This window comes from Grampus griseus, assembly GCF_964374135.1.
Source record: "Grampus griseus genome assembly, chromosome: 9".
NCBI lineage: Eukaryota > Metazoa > Chordata > Mammalia > Artiodactyla > Delphinidae > Grampus > Grampus griseus.
Window position 1 is genome coordinate 3,154,214 of NC_139003.1, and position 13,948 is coordinate 3,168,161.

General features: G+C 57.6%; 1 protein-coding gene across 5 annotated transcripts in view; it reads right to left on the bottom strand.

Moving 5' to 3' along the window:
- DPP6 (dipeptidyl peptidase like 6) overlaps positions 1-13,948 on the bottom strand; it is a gene marked incomplete at both ends in the record, with an annotated part of 1,026,243 nt that overhangs the window by 13,807 nt on the left and 998,488 nt on the right. For all 5 annotated transcript variants that reach the window (XM_082662523.1, XM_082662525.1, XM_082662522.1 and 2 more), the window contains 3 exons: positions 3,256-3,450; positions 5,428-5,497; positions 9,958-10,056. In XM_082662523.1, the coding sequence (XP_082518649.1) occupies positions 3,256-3,450; positions 5,428-5,497; positions 9,958-10,056 (364 nt within the window). The remainder of the gene's footprint in view (positions 1-3,255; positions 3,451-5,427; positions 5,498-9,957; positions 10,057-13,948) is intronic.

The following is a 13,948-nucleotide window of genomic DNA, read 5'->3' on the forward strand; positions in this document are numbered from 1 at the left end:
CGTCCTTTCCCGTGTCAGAGCCCCTGCAGTCTGATGGCTCTGCCCCTGCTGCGCTCTGGGCCGCGTGTCCTGCAGAAACGCACCTTCTGCACGTCTAAGTGTGCGTTGGCACTGCTTCCCGGGGACCCACGCTGACGCAGGTGTCACGGGCCACACAGCTGCTCTCAGCACCTTCAGAGTCAGGGAGCCTCACAGCCAGAGACTCGATGGGGCAACTTGGAGGGGCCAGCGGGAGGAATGTGGCCAGCACATTTGTCCTGCCCTCTGCTGGGGGCAGCAGAGCGTCGAGAGGGACACAGAGCTCACCGCTCCGCTCCACGCCCGTCTCCGTATCTGTCCGCTTACAGATCTTGCTGACGCTGCTGCAGAAATGCTTCTTCCACGGCATGGTGCCGCCCCTGCCCTCCCGGGGCCTCCGACAGCCCCAGCGTACCCCACATCGATCCCCTGGATCTTCCTAACCCTGCCATATGCCTTTGAAGACACGTATGTTATTTCTCTCTCCTTAAACCACCCCCTTTGAATGTTTCCTGCCAGGACTCTGACCCATAAAACCTGCTACACCGCTACCAGCATTACGGTTTTGAAAAATAAAGGTGGCTTTGTCACCTCCGGCTCTGGAAGATGGTGTGGGAGGGTCTCAGCCCACCCCACGTCTCCAGGCATCCCCTGGCCCCAGCGCGGCCCACACTGGGCTTACTGGGGGCCCCGGACCTCATGCGCCTTTGCGTTACCGGGACCGTTGCTCACAGCACTTTGTCGGTGTGGAACGTGCACTCGCGCTCCCTGGGCAATCCCCACTACCCCTTGAGGTGGGGTCTTGGCAGAAAGCCACCTCCTCCTAGAAGCCCCTCCAGGCAGGGCTGTCTGTGCTCCTCTGCTCCCAGACCACCGTTCGCGTGGCCCTCGCCTGGGAGGGACATGCTTCCAGCTGTGGTCGGGGGAGAGCCCCTGCTCCAGGACTTCCTCCAGGTGATGGACGAAGTTGGGACAACTGCCCGGGGCTGCGGAGCTTTGGGGAGCTAGGGTGGGGAGCTGGTCTCAAGGTCTCTTAAACTGAACAGACTGGGCTATTTCTTTCTAATGAAAATACGGACCCAGATCCTAAACAAAGCTTCGTAGAGTTTTCCATGGCTGAGACACTTGGGCATCAGCTTCCGGAGAAGGTCTGCGTGGCTGCTGACGGCTGTAAGGCTTGCGATGGTTCGTCTTCCTGTTCCTGGGAGCCTCAGTGGCCTGAGAGCTGACATTACTTACTGTTGCCCTGGAACAGGTTCTGCCCTGTTTTTGAACAGATGGCCGATCAATCCCTTATTTCTAGAAGCACCGTGAGTGTGAAACAGCCGGTGCCCTCTCGTCCCCTGCTCAGAGCGGGGCGGCCACACCAGCCAGGCTGGCAGGATGTCTGAAGGACGCCGCGTCCTCCCCCAGGGCCTCGGGGGGCCCACGAGGACTCCAGGCTTCCTGGGAGGAGTCAGAGCAGGGCAGCAGGTGGGGAAGGACAAAAAGAGGGGGGCTCCGAGGGAGGGGGCTCTGCGGTCAGCCTTGTCCCATGCCTCCCAAGCCTGACCTGGGCCCGCGTGCTTCTCCAGAGGGGTCCCTGTGGCCCACGTGCCGCTGCTGCCTCTCCTCCTTTCCCGGCTGTGTTGTCACCACGCTTCCTTCCTCCGCCTGGGGCGGTGGACCGGTCCCCAGCCCACCGGGTCTCAGGGGTATTGCCCCCCTGCTCCAGGGTGATGCTTCTGGGTTCAGGGCGACAGGAGGAGAGGTTTGTTGGGTGCCCCGGGGAGGCTCCTCCCTTCCCTCCTGGAGGTTTCTGGAAGTGGCTCGACCTGCTGGCGGTGCTCTGGCAGCCGTCCTGTGAGCGTGAGAAGAGGTTCAGCACAAGGCCACGTGCTTGGCTGAGTGGAGAGACGAGAGAGCCGGGCCTGCAGTGGCACTGCTGGGCCCCTGAGCAACCAAGCTGAGGCCTGACGTCCCCCTGGACTTCCAGCGCCAATACACTGTCGTGTTTTTAAAGCACGTTTTACGTTGGGTGTGTGTGTGCGCGTGTGTCTGTGCTGTTGTTAACTTCCAGGCAAAAGCATCCTGACGGGAGCGACTTCCCAGACTCGGGTCCTCAGCCATCTCTCCTACCCCTGTTCTCTGCCTGTAGCACGCGCTGGTCTGATCGTGTCACCTCTCTTCACCAGCTCACGACTCCCTCGAGGAGAGTGGGCCATTCGTTCACGCACTCATGGTTTCACCCACTTAGAAATTATTTACTGAGTACACACCACGTGCCATCAATCTTTTTAAAAACAAGAGCGAAAATGTTCTGAAAAGTCAGTAAAGTGAAATCTTTTAAACCTGCAGAGCACACAGTCACGATGACACACGGGATGCAACGTCCAGCCTTCTTACAGCCCTTCAGTCAGCACTTATTCATCTGGGTGCTGTATGCCGCCCTTTCCATATGCCCAGCATCCAACCTCGCGCACCCCGCTTCACAATGAGGACGACAAGTGTGCGACGTGCTCTTCTTGTCCCTCCGAGCACCGGAGTCCGTGGGTCTGGCTGCATCTCCCTGGTAAAGTCATGTCTGGCCCTACGGTCCGCTGTGCCGTAAAACTGTGGAAACTCTATTTCTACAGATGCGCCTGCAGGCCGGTTAGTCGGGCACAGGTTCTTGATGTCTCTTATTCCGGGGCAACAATAAAATTCAATCAGTAACTTCCCCTGCACTAAGCCCCTTTCTGTTCTCGGTGACACTCTATCCATCCTGCTGCCTCGGTGACAGGGATGTGAAGAAACCAAGGGACAAAACGTGCCCGTCAGCAGGGCTGAGCGGGGGTTCTGACTTGCCGCCTGGAAGCACAGGGGGTCCTTCCTCAGGAACGCAGTGACCCGCTGCGTGGCTCCAGCCCCACTCACCTCTCTCTCTCAGGGCCCCAGCCCGGCTCTCCCCCCGTGATCAGTGGCCAAGGTCTACAACCACAGCACGCCCACGTCACGGTCTCCGCACCCGCTCTGAATCAGCGAAACGGACAGGCCACCGAGCTGTGTGATAACGAGGATACAAGTCTTTGGGAGAAGATTACTAGCAGGAATTCACTGCGGATGGCCCGAAGACTTTGTAAGTACAAGCAAATCGCAGGTGAAGTGTGTGTTGACAAGAAACACGCGTCTGGAGGGGACCACGGCGCAGCCCAGGTAGGAGCTGCGGCCGCCCCTCCCCCTCCCCCCCGTTCCAGTGGTGCCTCCGGGGGCCCTCACCTCACAGCCTCCATCTGGTCCTTCTCCTCCAGGGAGCCCAGCCTCCGCTTCACCTCGTGCAGCAGCTTGGTCCCTTGGAAGCCGCTGCCACGGCCGTCGCACTTGACCACCACGGCCCCGTGACTACTCACCATCACCGTCTCCCAGCTCACCTCAAACTTCTCAGCCACGCTCTGGCTCCCCGGGGCGCCATCCCTGGAAAGACAGGCCAGGGCTTGGCACGTGGCTTGCAGCAGCGGCTGGTCCAGCCGACATCAGGTCCGATGATGCTTCCCCAGGGGCTGGCAGTGCCCTCCCCGGAGGGCGCCCGAGACCCCGGCCACGACGCCCGGCTCCACAACTCTGCACACCCAGAGGGCGATGGGGAAACTGAGCTCCCAGGACCACCCCGAGCACAAGGTCACCGAGGGGCATGTTCTCGGAGAGAGGAACTTTGGAAAGTCCTTCCATGTCCCCCCTCGGTTGGTCTCCCCACACGGCCTGACTCGTCCTGCCCTTCCTGGGCGCAGTTTCCCAGGCTGCCGCCTTGGTCCCCATCATGTGTTGCTCCTTCTGGTGGCTCCTGGTTTGAAGGAATTCCCTCTGTCTGGTTCGCCCCGGAGCAGAGCCTGTGGCTGACCTGGGTGGCCTTCCTGTCCGCGTCTCTGGGGGCAGCCTGTCCAATGCCCCCACAGAGTATCGCCCAAGCACTTAGTTAGGTGGGGTGTGGGTTCTCTTGTTCGCGTGGCTTCCCTGTTTCCCGACTGGGGGCACGACCGTGTGAGCTCAAGTCACCCACGGCGCGTGTTCTCAGCCGGGACTCGGCCAGAGCTGCCGACGGGCCTTGCAGCTGGGGACACGGCTGCTGAGCGTTCACTAGTGCTGATGGGGGTGAGGAAGCTCTAAGTGACTTTCCTTCTGGAGGGGACACAGGGTGAGCAGAAGGGACGGCCGACGCCAGGCCCAGGGCCCTCAGAAACGGCGACAGACGCAACGCCCCTTCTGAGGCTGGCCGTCCCTCCAAGGAGGCCACAGCTACTGCACCACTGTCATCCTGGCCTTCTGCCGGGACAGGAGTGCAGGCAAGGGGTGTGTGTATGTGTGTACGGGTGTGTGGTGTGTGTGTATGTGCTGTGTATACTGTTGTGTGGTGTGTGTATGTGCTGTGTATACTGGTGTGTGGTGTGTGTGTATGTGCTGTGTATGCTGTTGTGTATGTGGTTTGTGCGTGTATGTGAGCATGTGTGGGTGTGATGTGTATGTCTGTGTTGTGTATGTGTGTTGTGCACGTGTGTATATATGTGAGAGTGTGTGTGCTGTCGTGTGTGTTTGGTACATTCACGTGGTGTGTGTGTGTGTGTGCGTGTGTGTGGTCGCTGGCCAAGTCCAGACGGTGAGGACAGCGGGTTAGGGGCAATAAGCGGGGGCAGCACAGTGGGTCGTGGCCCGGCGTCCTCACAGTGCAGCCTTCGTCACTGAGGGCTGGGCCCCAGGCCGGGCGCCAGGCAGGAAGCACAGGGTTAGTCAGGCTCTGGGGGGGGTGATTTCACTGTGGTCCCTAAAGAGCCCCAGTGCAGCCCTCTACTCTCCCCTGGACCCTTCCACATGAATACGGGGCTGCGTCCCCAGAGGCCCCGAGGCTCAGGGTCTCCTCTGTCCCGTGGCCACTCACGCACCCGAGCGAGCGGCAGCCCTAATCAGGACCCACTACCGTCAGAGGTGCTTAGAAAGCTCTGAAGTCGTTCTCGACATCCGACCCAGAAGCTTGCTAATCAGCACAAGGCAGATCTGGAATCATCCTGAGGACCAACGCCTGGTGTTCAAGGCCGCCTGGTGGCACCGGAGGAGCCGCTGGCCCCAGCAAGACCCTGCCGGGCCCGCCTCCCGGGGCCCGGGGTGACCTCGGGTGCATCCGTCCGCCCTGCACGGTGAAGGTGGGCTCCCCATCAGCTTCCCTGCTGTCCCTGGGGCCGCTGACTGGCCACCGAAGCACAACTCCCGGAATGTGACTCAAGTCCTGCACTCACTGTGGCAAATCCCCCGAAATCGACTGGGGCCCCACTTTCCTTTGACGTCTGGGGTCAGCGGTTGTTAACAGAAACAGCCTGCTGAACTGTTTCCAGTGATCAGTCTGCAGTGGATATCAGGCTCCCGCTTACCACCTCCATGAGAGTTTCATCCTGGGATACTTACACCACCAGGAGCAAGGGGTAGTGGGTGGTGTCGGAGAAGGTCGCTGGCTTGAGGATCTGAACGGGCAAGTCTAGGCAGAAACAGAACACAGGGCAGCACGTCAGGGGCCAGGAAGGGAGGGGCGGGACGGGCGCTGGCTGGGTGTGCCCGCCCTGGGGTGTGCTCCCGGGGGCCTGGGAGACGGGCACCCTGGAGGGTTAAGGCCGGTCCTCCACAAACAGGGGCACTCCGGCTCACTCTGGACTTGGGGAAAGCACCCAACCTCTTTAAGCTTAGTTTCTCCATCTGAAGCTTAACTGCAATCTTGCCAACAGGAAAGTGTTGAAAAGCAGAAAAGCCTGGACCCCTGTGAGCACTTGCTGACAGCAAAATTCCAGGCAGGGATGGGGGGGGGACGAACCCCCAGGGCAGGGTGCACCTCTCTGCCGGGCAGCACTGCCCCAACAAGTAGTTAAGGGGGGACAGGCGGAGACTGAGGGCGGGGTGGGGTAAGGCAGGGGGCAGCGGCCCTGAGGGAGAGGCTAGAGCTGTGGGGAGCCTCCGTGCAAAGCCAGGGGCTGCGCGGGCCTCCCCGTTTGCAGGCTGGAACTGGGCAGGTCTGGCTGCCTGCGGAGCCAGCGGGAGGGAGCTGGTGCAGCCGTGGGTCCTGCAGCCAAGGTCCTTTGGATCTGGTCCTTGGCAACCAGGATCCAGTCTGGGAGGGAGAGGGCCGTTTCCCTCACGGCTTTCTCTGTTCTTCCCCAAACAAGCCTTCCTGCGCAAGTTAGAAATTGTTTATTGACATTAACTACAGCCCAGATGAGCGATTAAGTTGGAATTAGTGGCTTTTTCAGTACAGTTACTGTAGATGCGCCCCAGGCTGGGGGCTGGCTTAGCCGCCTGCTCTGACCAGGGTCTCATTACTGATTCTGGCTGAATGTTAATGGCTTGCAAATTAGATCAACGGCCCAGGGACCCTGGACTTTATCACTGAAATATCCATAAAACATGGTCTGGGCTGCTTCCTGCCACTGATAAGCCCATGGGCAGGCTTTGGCCACAAGCGGCTGAATACATTCAGAGAGTGTTCCTGGAGTTGGAATGCTTCTCTAAGGAAAGCCTTAGCCTCCGGTAGCATTAAATGAAAAACAAAGCATAACAAAATAAAAACAGGTCTGTAGGGCGACATCATTCGGATTTCCTGGGACCCCAAGGGGCGATGAGCAAATGCCGGCCCTGCACACAGCTGTCCCTGCTCTCCCTGCATCTACGTCCCCGTTTACCCGCAAGTAAAACCTCACCCTGGAAAGAAACCTCATGTGCAAGGGGGGCCGGGAGTTGGCTATTTGTTTCTAAAGACCCTTTTCTGCATTTTTGGAGGAGGGGATGGCAGGCACCCCTTAGTGCTCTGGGGTTTGGGAAACATTGTGTGCAGAGTGGATGGAGGAGGGCCCTGGGCTAGAAGCTGAGACAGGATCCTGTGAAGGAATATGATCTGGCCTCCAAGGCTGTGGTAGGAAGTGACAGATGGGAGAAAACTTGCTGATGGGGGACGGGGGCAGGCAGCAAGCTGAGGTTGACCGGTGGAGGCTGACTGGCCTTACAGGGCGTGACCTGTGCAGTCACGCAGGCCTGTGCAAGAGCCCTGGCTGGACTGGAAGCTCACAGTAAGCCCCACGTTTTCATTTTGCTCGGGCCCTGCACCTTACGGGGCCTGCCTGAGGTCTGCAGATAAAGACCAGGGTAGAGGGGGTGGGGCCAGACCTGTGGAGGTTGCTTGCTCACTCATCCACCCTCCTATCCTTCCATCCATCCTTCCCTGCATCCCTGTCTCCATCCATCCAACCATCCTTCCCTGCATCCCTGCATCCATCCTTCCCTGCATCCCTCCATCCCTCCATCCACTATCGATCTGAAGTTGTTTTCTTGTTTTCTTGCCTCTGGTTCTTCCTTATAAAAGGAAACCACGAAGATAAATGTCCAGTTAATTTGAGGGCTCTCACGAACTTGGATCTGCCCTGAGTGACTGGACTCCAGGTTCTGCATGGCAGTTTGAACCAGTCACTGATGCCTTCCCCACGGGCAGCCCAGACATCCCTTTGACCCACTTCCTGGCAATACGAAATCTCAGCGATGGGGCTGTCTGTACAAGACACCCTGTATGGTCAGAGTCGCTCTCTTTACAGAAAACAGCTCGGCAGGGAAGAGGCGGAGACGTGAGATGAACAGGTCAGGAGCCGCGTCTCCAGTGCACACGTCCCAGGGCAGCAGAGGTTCTGCTTCCTGCCTGTGGGCAGCTGGTTTCGGGCCTGTCTGACTAGGGGTCGCCGGTTTCTGTCCCAGTGAAACAGCTCCCGGGCTCCTGTGGTGGGTTCCCGGGTCTCCCCGCTCTGCCTTATCGTGTCAGAGCCGCGCCTCCTGCAGGGCTCCTGAGCCCGCTTTCAGCCTGGACTTGCATCCTTCCTGCCCCTCATTTCTGTTCTGTGGTTCCCCAAGCCCTGATGACGGGCATCTCTGGACGGCCCAGTTCCTCTGTCTCCCTCTTTCTGACTGACAGCTCCTCTCCCGCTCAGGACTGGACGTGCTTGAACCCAGCCACCTGGGGCTGTGCTCCCTGGACATGCACAACTGCCCTCGGTTCCAGAGCCGAGTGCATCCTGTGGGACCTGCGCGCGTCTCAGGGACGTTGAGAGAAACCCAGACCCGGAGCGGCGGTGGGGACGGCCCTGGCCTGTGGGCAGTGATGTCCCCGCCGGGCATGACTGCAGGCTCCACTCATGCTTCTCCTAAGTCTATCTCTTCTCCCGTCTCAGGCCCTTCCTTCTTGTTTCCTCCATCAGCCCCTCATCAGAGCCAGTGCACACGGGCCATTGTAAGAGAAAGGCCTCTGCACCCGTGGGCCCGGGGGAGACGGGTTGAAACACATCCTATTTTCCGACTTTTCTGACTGTCGCAGGTGAATCTCTCTCCCTACCTGTATCTCTAGCGATGTTTAGAAAGGTTCCCATATAGTCTGATTCCGTCTGGCCCAACGACAGGACAAGGATGAAGGTGCTGGAGGGTGAGGGCCCCCGTGTCGGCTGCCACCTGGGAAAACCCCGCGGCTGGAATTCCACCAGCCTCCCGACCCACCCACGACCGACCATGCTGACGCTTCTCCCTCCTTCTCCCCTCTTCTCCACCAACCGAAAGCGACTCCAGGAACCCCTTCAAGCCCCACCGTGCTGGGAACCTTCACGGGACCCCAGTCCATTCTCACGCTCTCCCCTGAGCTCCTGGGCCATTCCTTTCTGCTCTGAAGGATGCAGCTTTACGGGATGCACTGTCTGGGTGGCTTTGATTTCGTTCCACAAGCTGAGCCTTGGTTCCTGCCCTTAGGGGCTCACGGTCTGTCAGGCGGCTGGGTCCAATCTAACAAGGGGTGCTGAGTGATACTCCAGGGCCCACCAGCCTAGTGATAAGCTGCTGTCCCACTGAAGGGGCTGGGCAGACAAGGAGCTTCCAGACATGGGCTGGGGCAGCAGACACAGGCTCGGGCTACCACCTGCTCCCCCGGCCCAGGCCTGCAGTTCAGGCATCACTAGTCAATCTCCGCACTCTTTTCCATTGATCCCTGGCGACCTTCTAAGTTAGCTCAGGAGACGAAGTCTATTCACCAACCTCAGAGACGAGGGGCAGGTGGTACCTGAATGGATGACTCAAAGATGACTTCAAGGTTTGAAATCTAAGTTATCTGAAACCAGTCAGCACAACCGAAGGGTGTCACCCTCGAAAGGAGGAGCGCGTGGAGGGGGACACGGTGCTGGGGGAAGGACGGTGAGATGAGTTCGGAGCATTGTGCACTTGCGGTCCCCAAGGGCAGACGCCCGCTGGGTGGCAAAGCTCCGGGCTGGGCTGATGGGGGACTGTCTGCAGAGGCGAGGAGGCTATGAGAATGCTGCTTCCCTCCAGGAGATGCAAGTCCCATTCCAGCCAGTGCTCTGGGGTCCTCGGGGCCTAGGGGTGCCTGCTGCAGGGCACGTGCTCGTAAAAGCTTATCGAATGGCTGAACGGACAGTTCAAGAGGGAGAAGGACGCAAGCCAAGGCAGAGCGCTGGATGGCTGCGGGCTGCACCGACCACCAACCCCTCACGCTGTTTCTCCAGCTTCCAGGACGCCTCTCAGCCCACGAGCAACACTTAGACGTAAGATGATGAAGGACCAAGAACGTCAACGGCACAGAAGGGGAGCTTCCAGGGGACACGCTTTCGTGGATGGTATCATGACCGGTTCCGCCCCAACAAGGAGCGGGTTTCCGTCTGGGGTCTTGTCGAAACCGTCAGCCTCTCGAGGACAGAAACCACGTGCTCCTGTCTTTGTGTCACAGAGCGAGCATGTGGCTGTGAGCGCAGTCAGCTCAGCGCGAGCTTCCCCTGGCCCCCGGTCCCCCTCGCTGCTGAGGATGCAGTTCTAGCCCGTGCTCCCCCGCGACCCCCCACCCGGCAGTCATGGTCAGGCTGTTTCAGAGCAGATGCTGGTTTTCCCGTTGAAAGGAGCAAGCGTAGCACTTACTGTAGTCGTCGATCTCGATTTTCCTGTATTCTGCTTTCGGCATCTGCCGATCGTCTACGGCTTTCTGCACGTGTTCATTTGTTTCTAGGTCGAAAATTTCTGAAAGAGAGAAAAAAATGACACCCTCAGATTCAGTAACCGCTTCTTGACGCCGCGAGTCTTCACGCGCCTCCTGTCACTAGCTCCTGCGTCAGAGGAGAGGGCCACTGCTCCACGGCTGGAACCAGAGCTGCACACGTTAGATCATACGCTCAGGTCCCAGCACGAGGGGAGAGTCGAGCTCAGGGCAGGGGCTCCAGGCTGACGGCAGGTTCTTCCACGGTGTCCAGCGCCCCTGCCCCCCCGCGATCCTCACTCCCCACGGCGTTTCTCCCTCTCCCACACACACATGTTGCTTTAGGTGTGCTTGGTCTCAAGACTGCTGGTTTTGGGAGACCGACATCGTGCCTGTCAGAACAAGCGGTTTTACAAATGTAGTGGCCTCAGTACCACTACAGAAAGGAGAGTAGAAGCTGGAGCGTGACCGTTATTACGTTTTCCAGGAAAAGCGGTTGGGCTCGGGTTTCTTGCCTTAGTCATAGGGTGTCTGGCTTTGGGGACCTTGGTCTGGACAGGCACTCGAGCGGTTAGTGAAGCCACGTGAGCCGCAGTGCAGGGGGACTGGCCCATCTCCCTTGGAGTCTGACCCGCACCGTAGACACACCAGCTCTGTGACCCTTAGGTTGTAACAGCTCAAAAGGCCTTGGCTGTGACCCTCTGCCCCCATCAGCCCTCTTCACTGATCCCCTGCAGACGTGGCCCTTCTGTTACGTGTCAGACTTCCTCCATCTGACACGTAACAGAACCCACCCCACTTCTTTTCTCTCCTCTCACCTCAGTCCTACCTGGGGACAACTTGTGGTTCATTTGAAAGGAAGTTTTATCTTTAAGGGGCTCGACAAGTCACTTTGAAACATTTGTGAACATTTTAAAGAATAAGCTAATCTCACAAACATCCTCCATGATAAGTGCCTTTGAGGACAGCGGGCCCTGCACGGACGCGGGCGTCCACTCCACACAGGCGGGGCAGGTGGGTCATTGCTCAGGACCAGGACCTCCAGCAATGAGTGTCTTTTCTGTGGAGCCATGAGGATGGCCTCTGAGCATGATAAGCAAACTTCTGCGGGGCAGAGGCAGCTCAAAGTTCCCAGGGCCGGTGACAAGCAAAGAAACAAAACAGAAGAACTTCTACGGGGGCAGAGGCAGCTCAAAGTTCCCAGGGCCGGTGACAAGCAAAGAAACAAAACAGAAGAACTTCTACGGGGGCAGAGGCAGCTCAAAGATCCCAGGGCTGGTGACAAGCAAAGAAACAAAACAGAAGAACTTCTGCAGGGGCAGAGGCAGCTCAAAGTTCCCAGGGCTGGTGACAAGCAAAGAAACAAAACAGAAGATGTTTTTCAAGTTTGTTAAGCACGTATTTGGATACTCAGCTTTGGTGAAAAGGTGAGGGGAGAAATGGTGAAACTAACACTCAAACAGGTAAGGTTACAAAAAAATCTGAAGTGGGACCCCCGCCACGTAGCACGCAAGAAATGCTGTCCTTTGTGGAAAGCCAGAAGGAACCCTCGACCTTGTGGTCACACATGCAAGTTTGGGAGGGGATGCCCGACGCTGGCATGGTGTGCCTGCCCTACTGCCTGCCCAAACTCCTAACAGAGCAGAGAGGACACTCATTCCCTGAGTCCAAATGCCCTCAGCCCTTTAACACAGCATCCCAGGCATACACAGTCTGTTGAGAGGAGTTGGTTTAGGAGATATCAACTATCTATTCCCCATGTTCTAGCCACACTTATAGGGCAGGAAGATTAGAAGGGAGCGCCACAAGATAATGAAAAAGAATAGCATTCTTCAAGTTCTTTGCTGCCTCAGGGCCTTTGCACTTGCTGTCCTATGTTGCTGGCTCCTCCCCCTTCATCAAGTCAAACATCACTTCCTCAAAGAGAAGCCCTGACGCTTCACCTCAGGTACCCCTCTCCAGGTGCACTTAACACCAACTCTAGGAGATATGGTCATCTGCCTGGTTGACCCTATCCCACCCAAGGCATCAGTGTTCAGTCCCATCCCAGGGACAAAACACACTAGTTTCCAGGAACATGAATACATAGAGCTGTTTGTGGAAATCTGATTCATATTCCGGAAATGATGCATCTTCACAGTAGCCGAGTTTGGGTTTCGACCCAAGTCTTTCTTCCTTTTCCCACATGGAAAGGACTGAGAGGTCCTCCTCGGTGTTTCAGAAAGCCCGAAGGCTCTCAGAGGTTCCTGGCGCTCAGACCTCTTAGCGGTAAGAGCCGAAGCGATTGAGGCCTGACTATTAACCACTGCTTCCCGCACAAAGCAAAAAACCCCCCAAAACCGAAGCACATTTTTATTCAATTGATTGAAGAGTCGACAGTGCTTGAAGGACTAATGGTACACCCAAGTTAGTATTTAGTTAATTCTGGGAATTGAGGAAGTGCATCGAGGCAACCCAAACCCAAGCTCAGCGTAGGAGCTGGAGCACAGACCTTACAGGGTCTTCTGGAAGCCTCAGCCCTCTGGACCGCGACCTGGACCTCTCTGCCTGCCTATGCGATAAGCCCTGGTGGAGACAGGTGAGGGATTCGGGGTGTGCGAATGTGGGTCAGACCAGAGAAACGGACACTCGTGAGGATGAGGGAGTCGTCAGGAGCCCAGGAAGAATGTCTTCAGGGTCAGGAGCAAGGCTGAGTCCTTTGCTGTCAGAGAAGCAGCACCGAGCTTCTGGTTCTGGGGGATGGACAAGGCTCCAGCGGGGGCCGACCTGGATGATCAAACTTCACAATGAAGAGACCTGGTGCAGCCTCTCAAGGTCTGTTATAACCTTCTCTCCGCGTGTCTGCATCGGGATTTGATATTTCTGACACCAGATGAGCCTGAAGGAGAAGCTTCGGGCTCAGGCTTGACGTGCTGCTTTGCAGCCTACAAGCTCGGCTTGCGTGGAGTTAACGAGAACACACACTTGCCAGCGAAGCACTGCGCTCCCTGTCCCTGGATCCGGGAGCCGCGGCTTCGTGCGGGAGCCCACGGCGTTCTAACCGCACACGGCGTCCTAACCGCACACGGCGTCCTAACCGCACACGGCTGTCCTAACCGCACACGGTTGTCCTAACCGCACATGGCGTTCTAACCGCACACGGTCGTCCTAACCGCACACGGCGTTCTAACCGCACACGGCGTTCTAACCGCACACGGTCGTCCTAACCGCACACGGCGTTCTAACCGCACACGGTTGTCATAACCACACACGGTTGACCTAACCAAACACGGTTGTCCTAACCGCACATGGCGTTCTAACCGCACACGGCGTCCTAACCGCACACGGTTGTCCTAACCGCACATGGTTGTCCTAACTGCACATGGCGTTCTAACCGCACACGGTCGTCCTAACCGCACACGGCGTTCTAACCGCACACGGTTGTCCTAACCACACACGGTTGACCTAACCACACACGGTTGTCCTAACCGCACACGGCTTTCTAACCGCACACGGTCGTCCTGACCGCACACGGTCGTCCTGACCGCACACGGTTGACCTGACCACACACGGTTGTCCTGACCACACACGGTTGTCCTAACCACACACGGTTGACCTAACCGCACACGGTCGTCCTGACCGCACACGGTCGTCCTGACCGCACACGGTCATCCTAAGCACACACGGCCTCCGCAGGACTAGCTAGTCCCTCTGTACTGAAATGCCACCCCTCACAGAAAGGCGCCAAAGCAACAGACTATTAAATTTAGTTAAATATTAGATTTCTCATTTAATGATTGCCCACACAACTGGTTTTATCAGCAGAGAGCTGGCTGTCCCACAGGGGAGCTGAGTTAAGCCATTTTATTTGTTCCCATAATTGCATTCAGAGACGGCAGAAGCACGGCAGAGGAAATAAGAAAAGACCGGCCTCTTCCCGAAGGGTTCTTCTTTTGA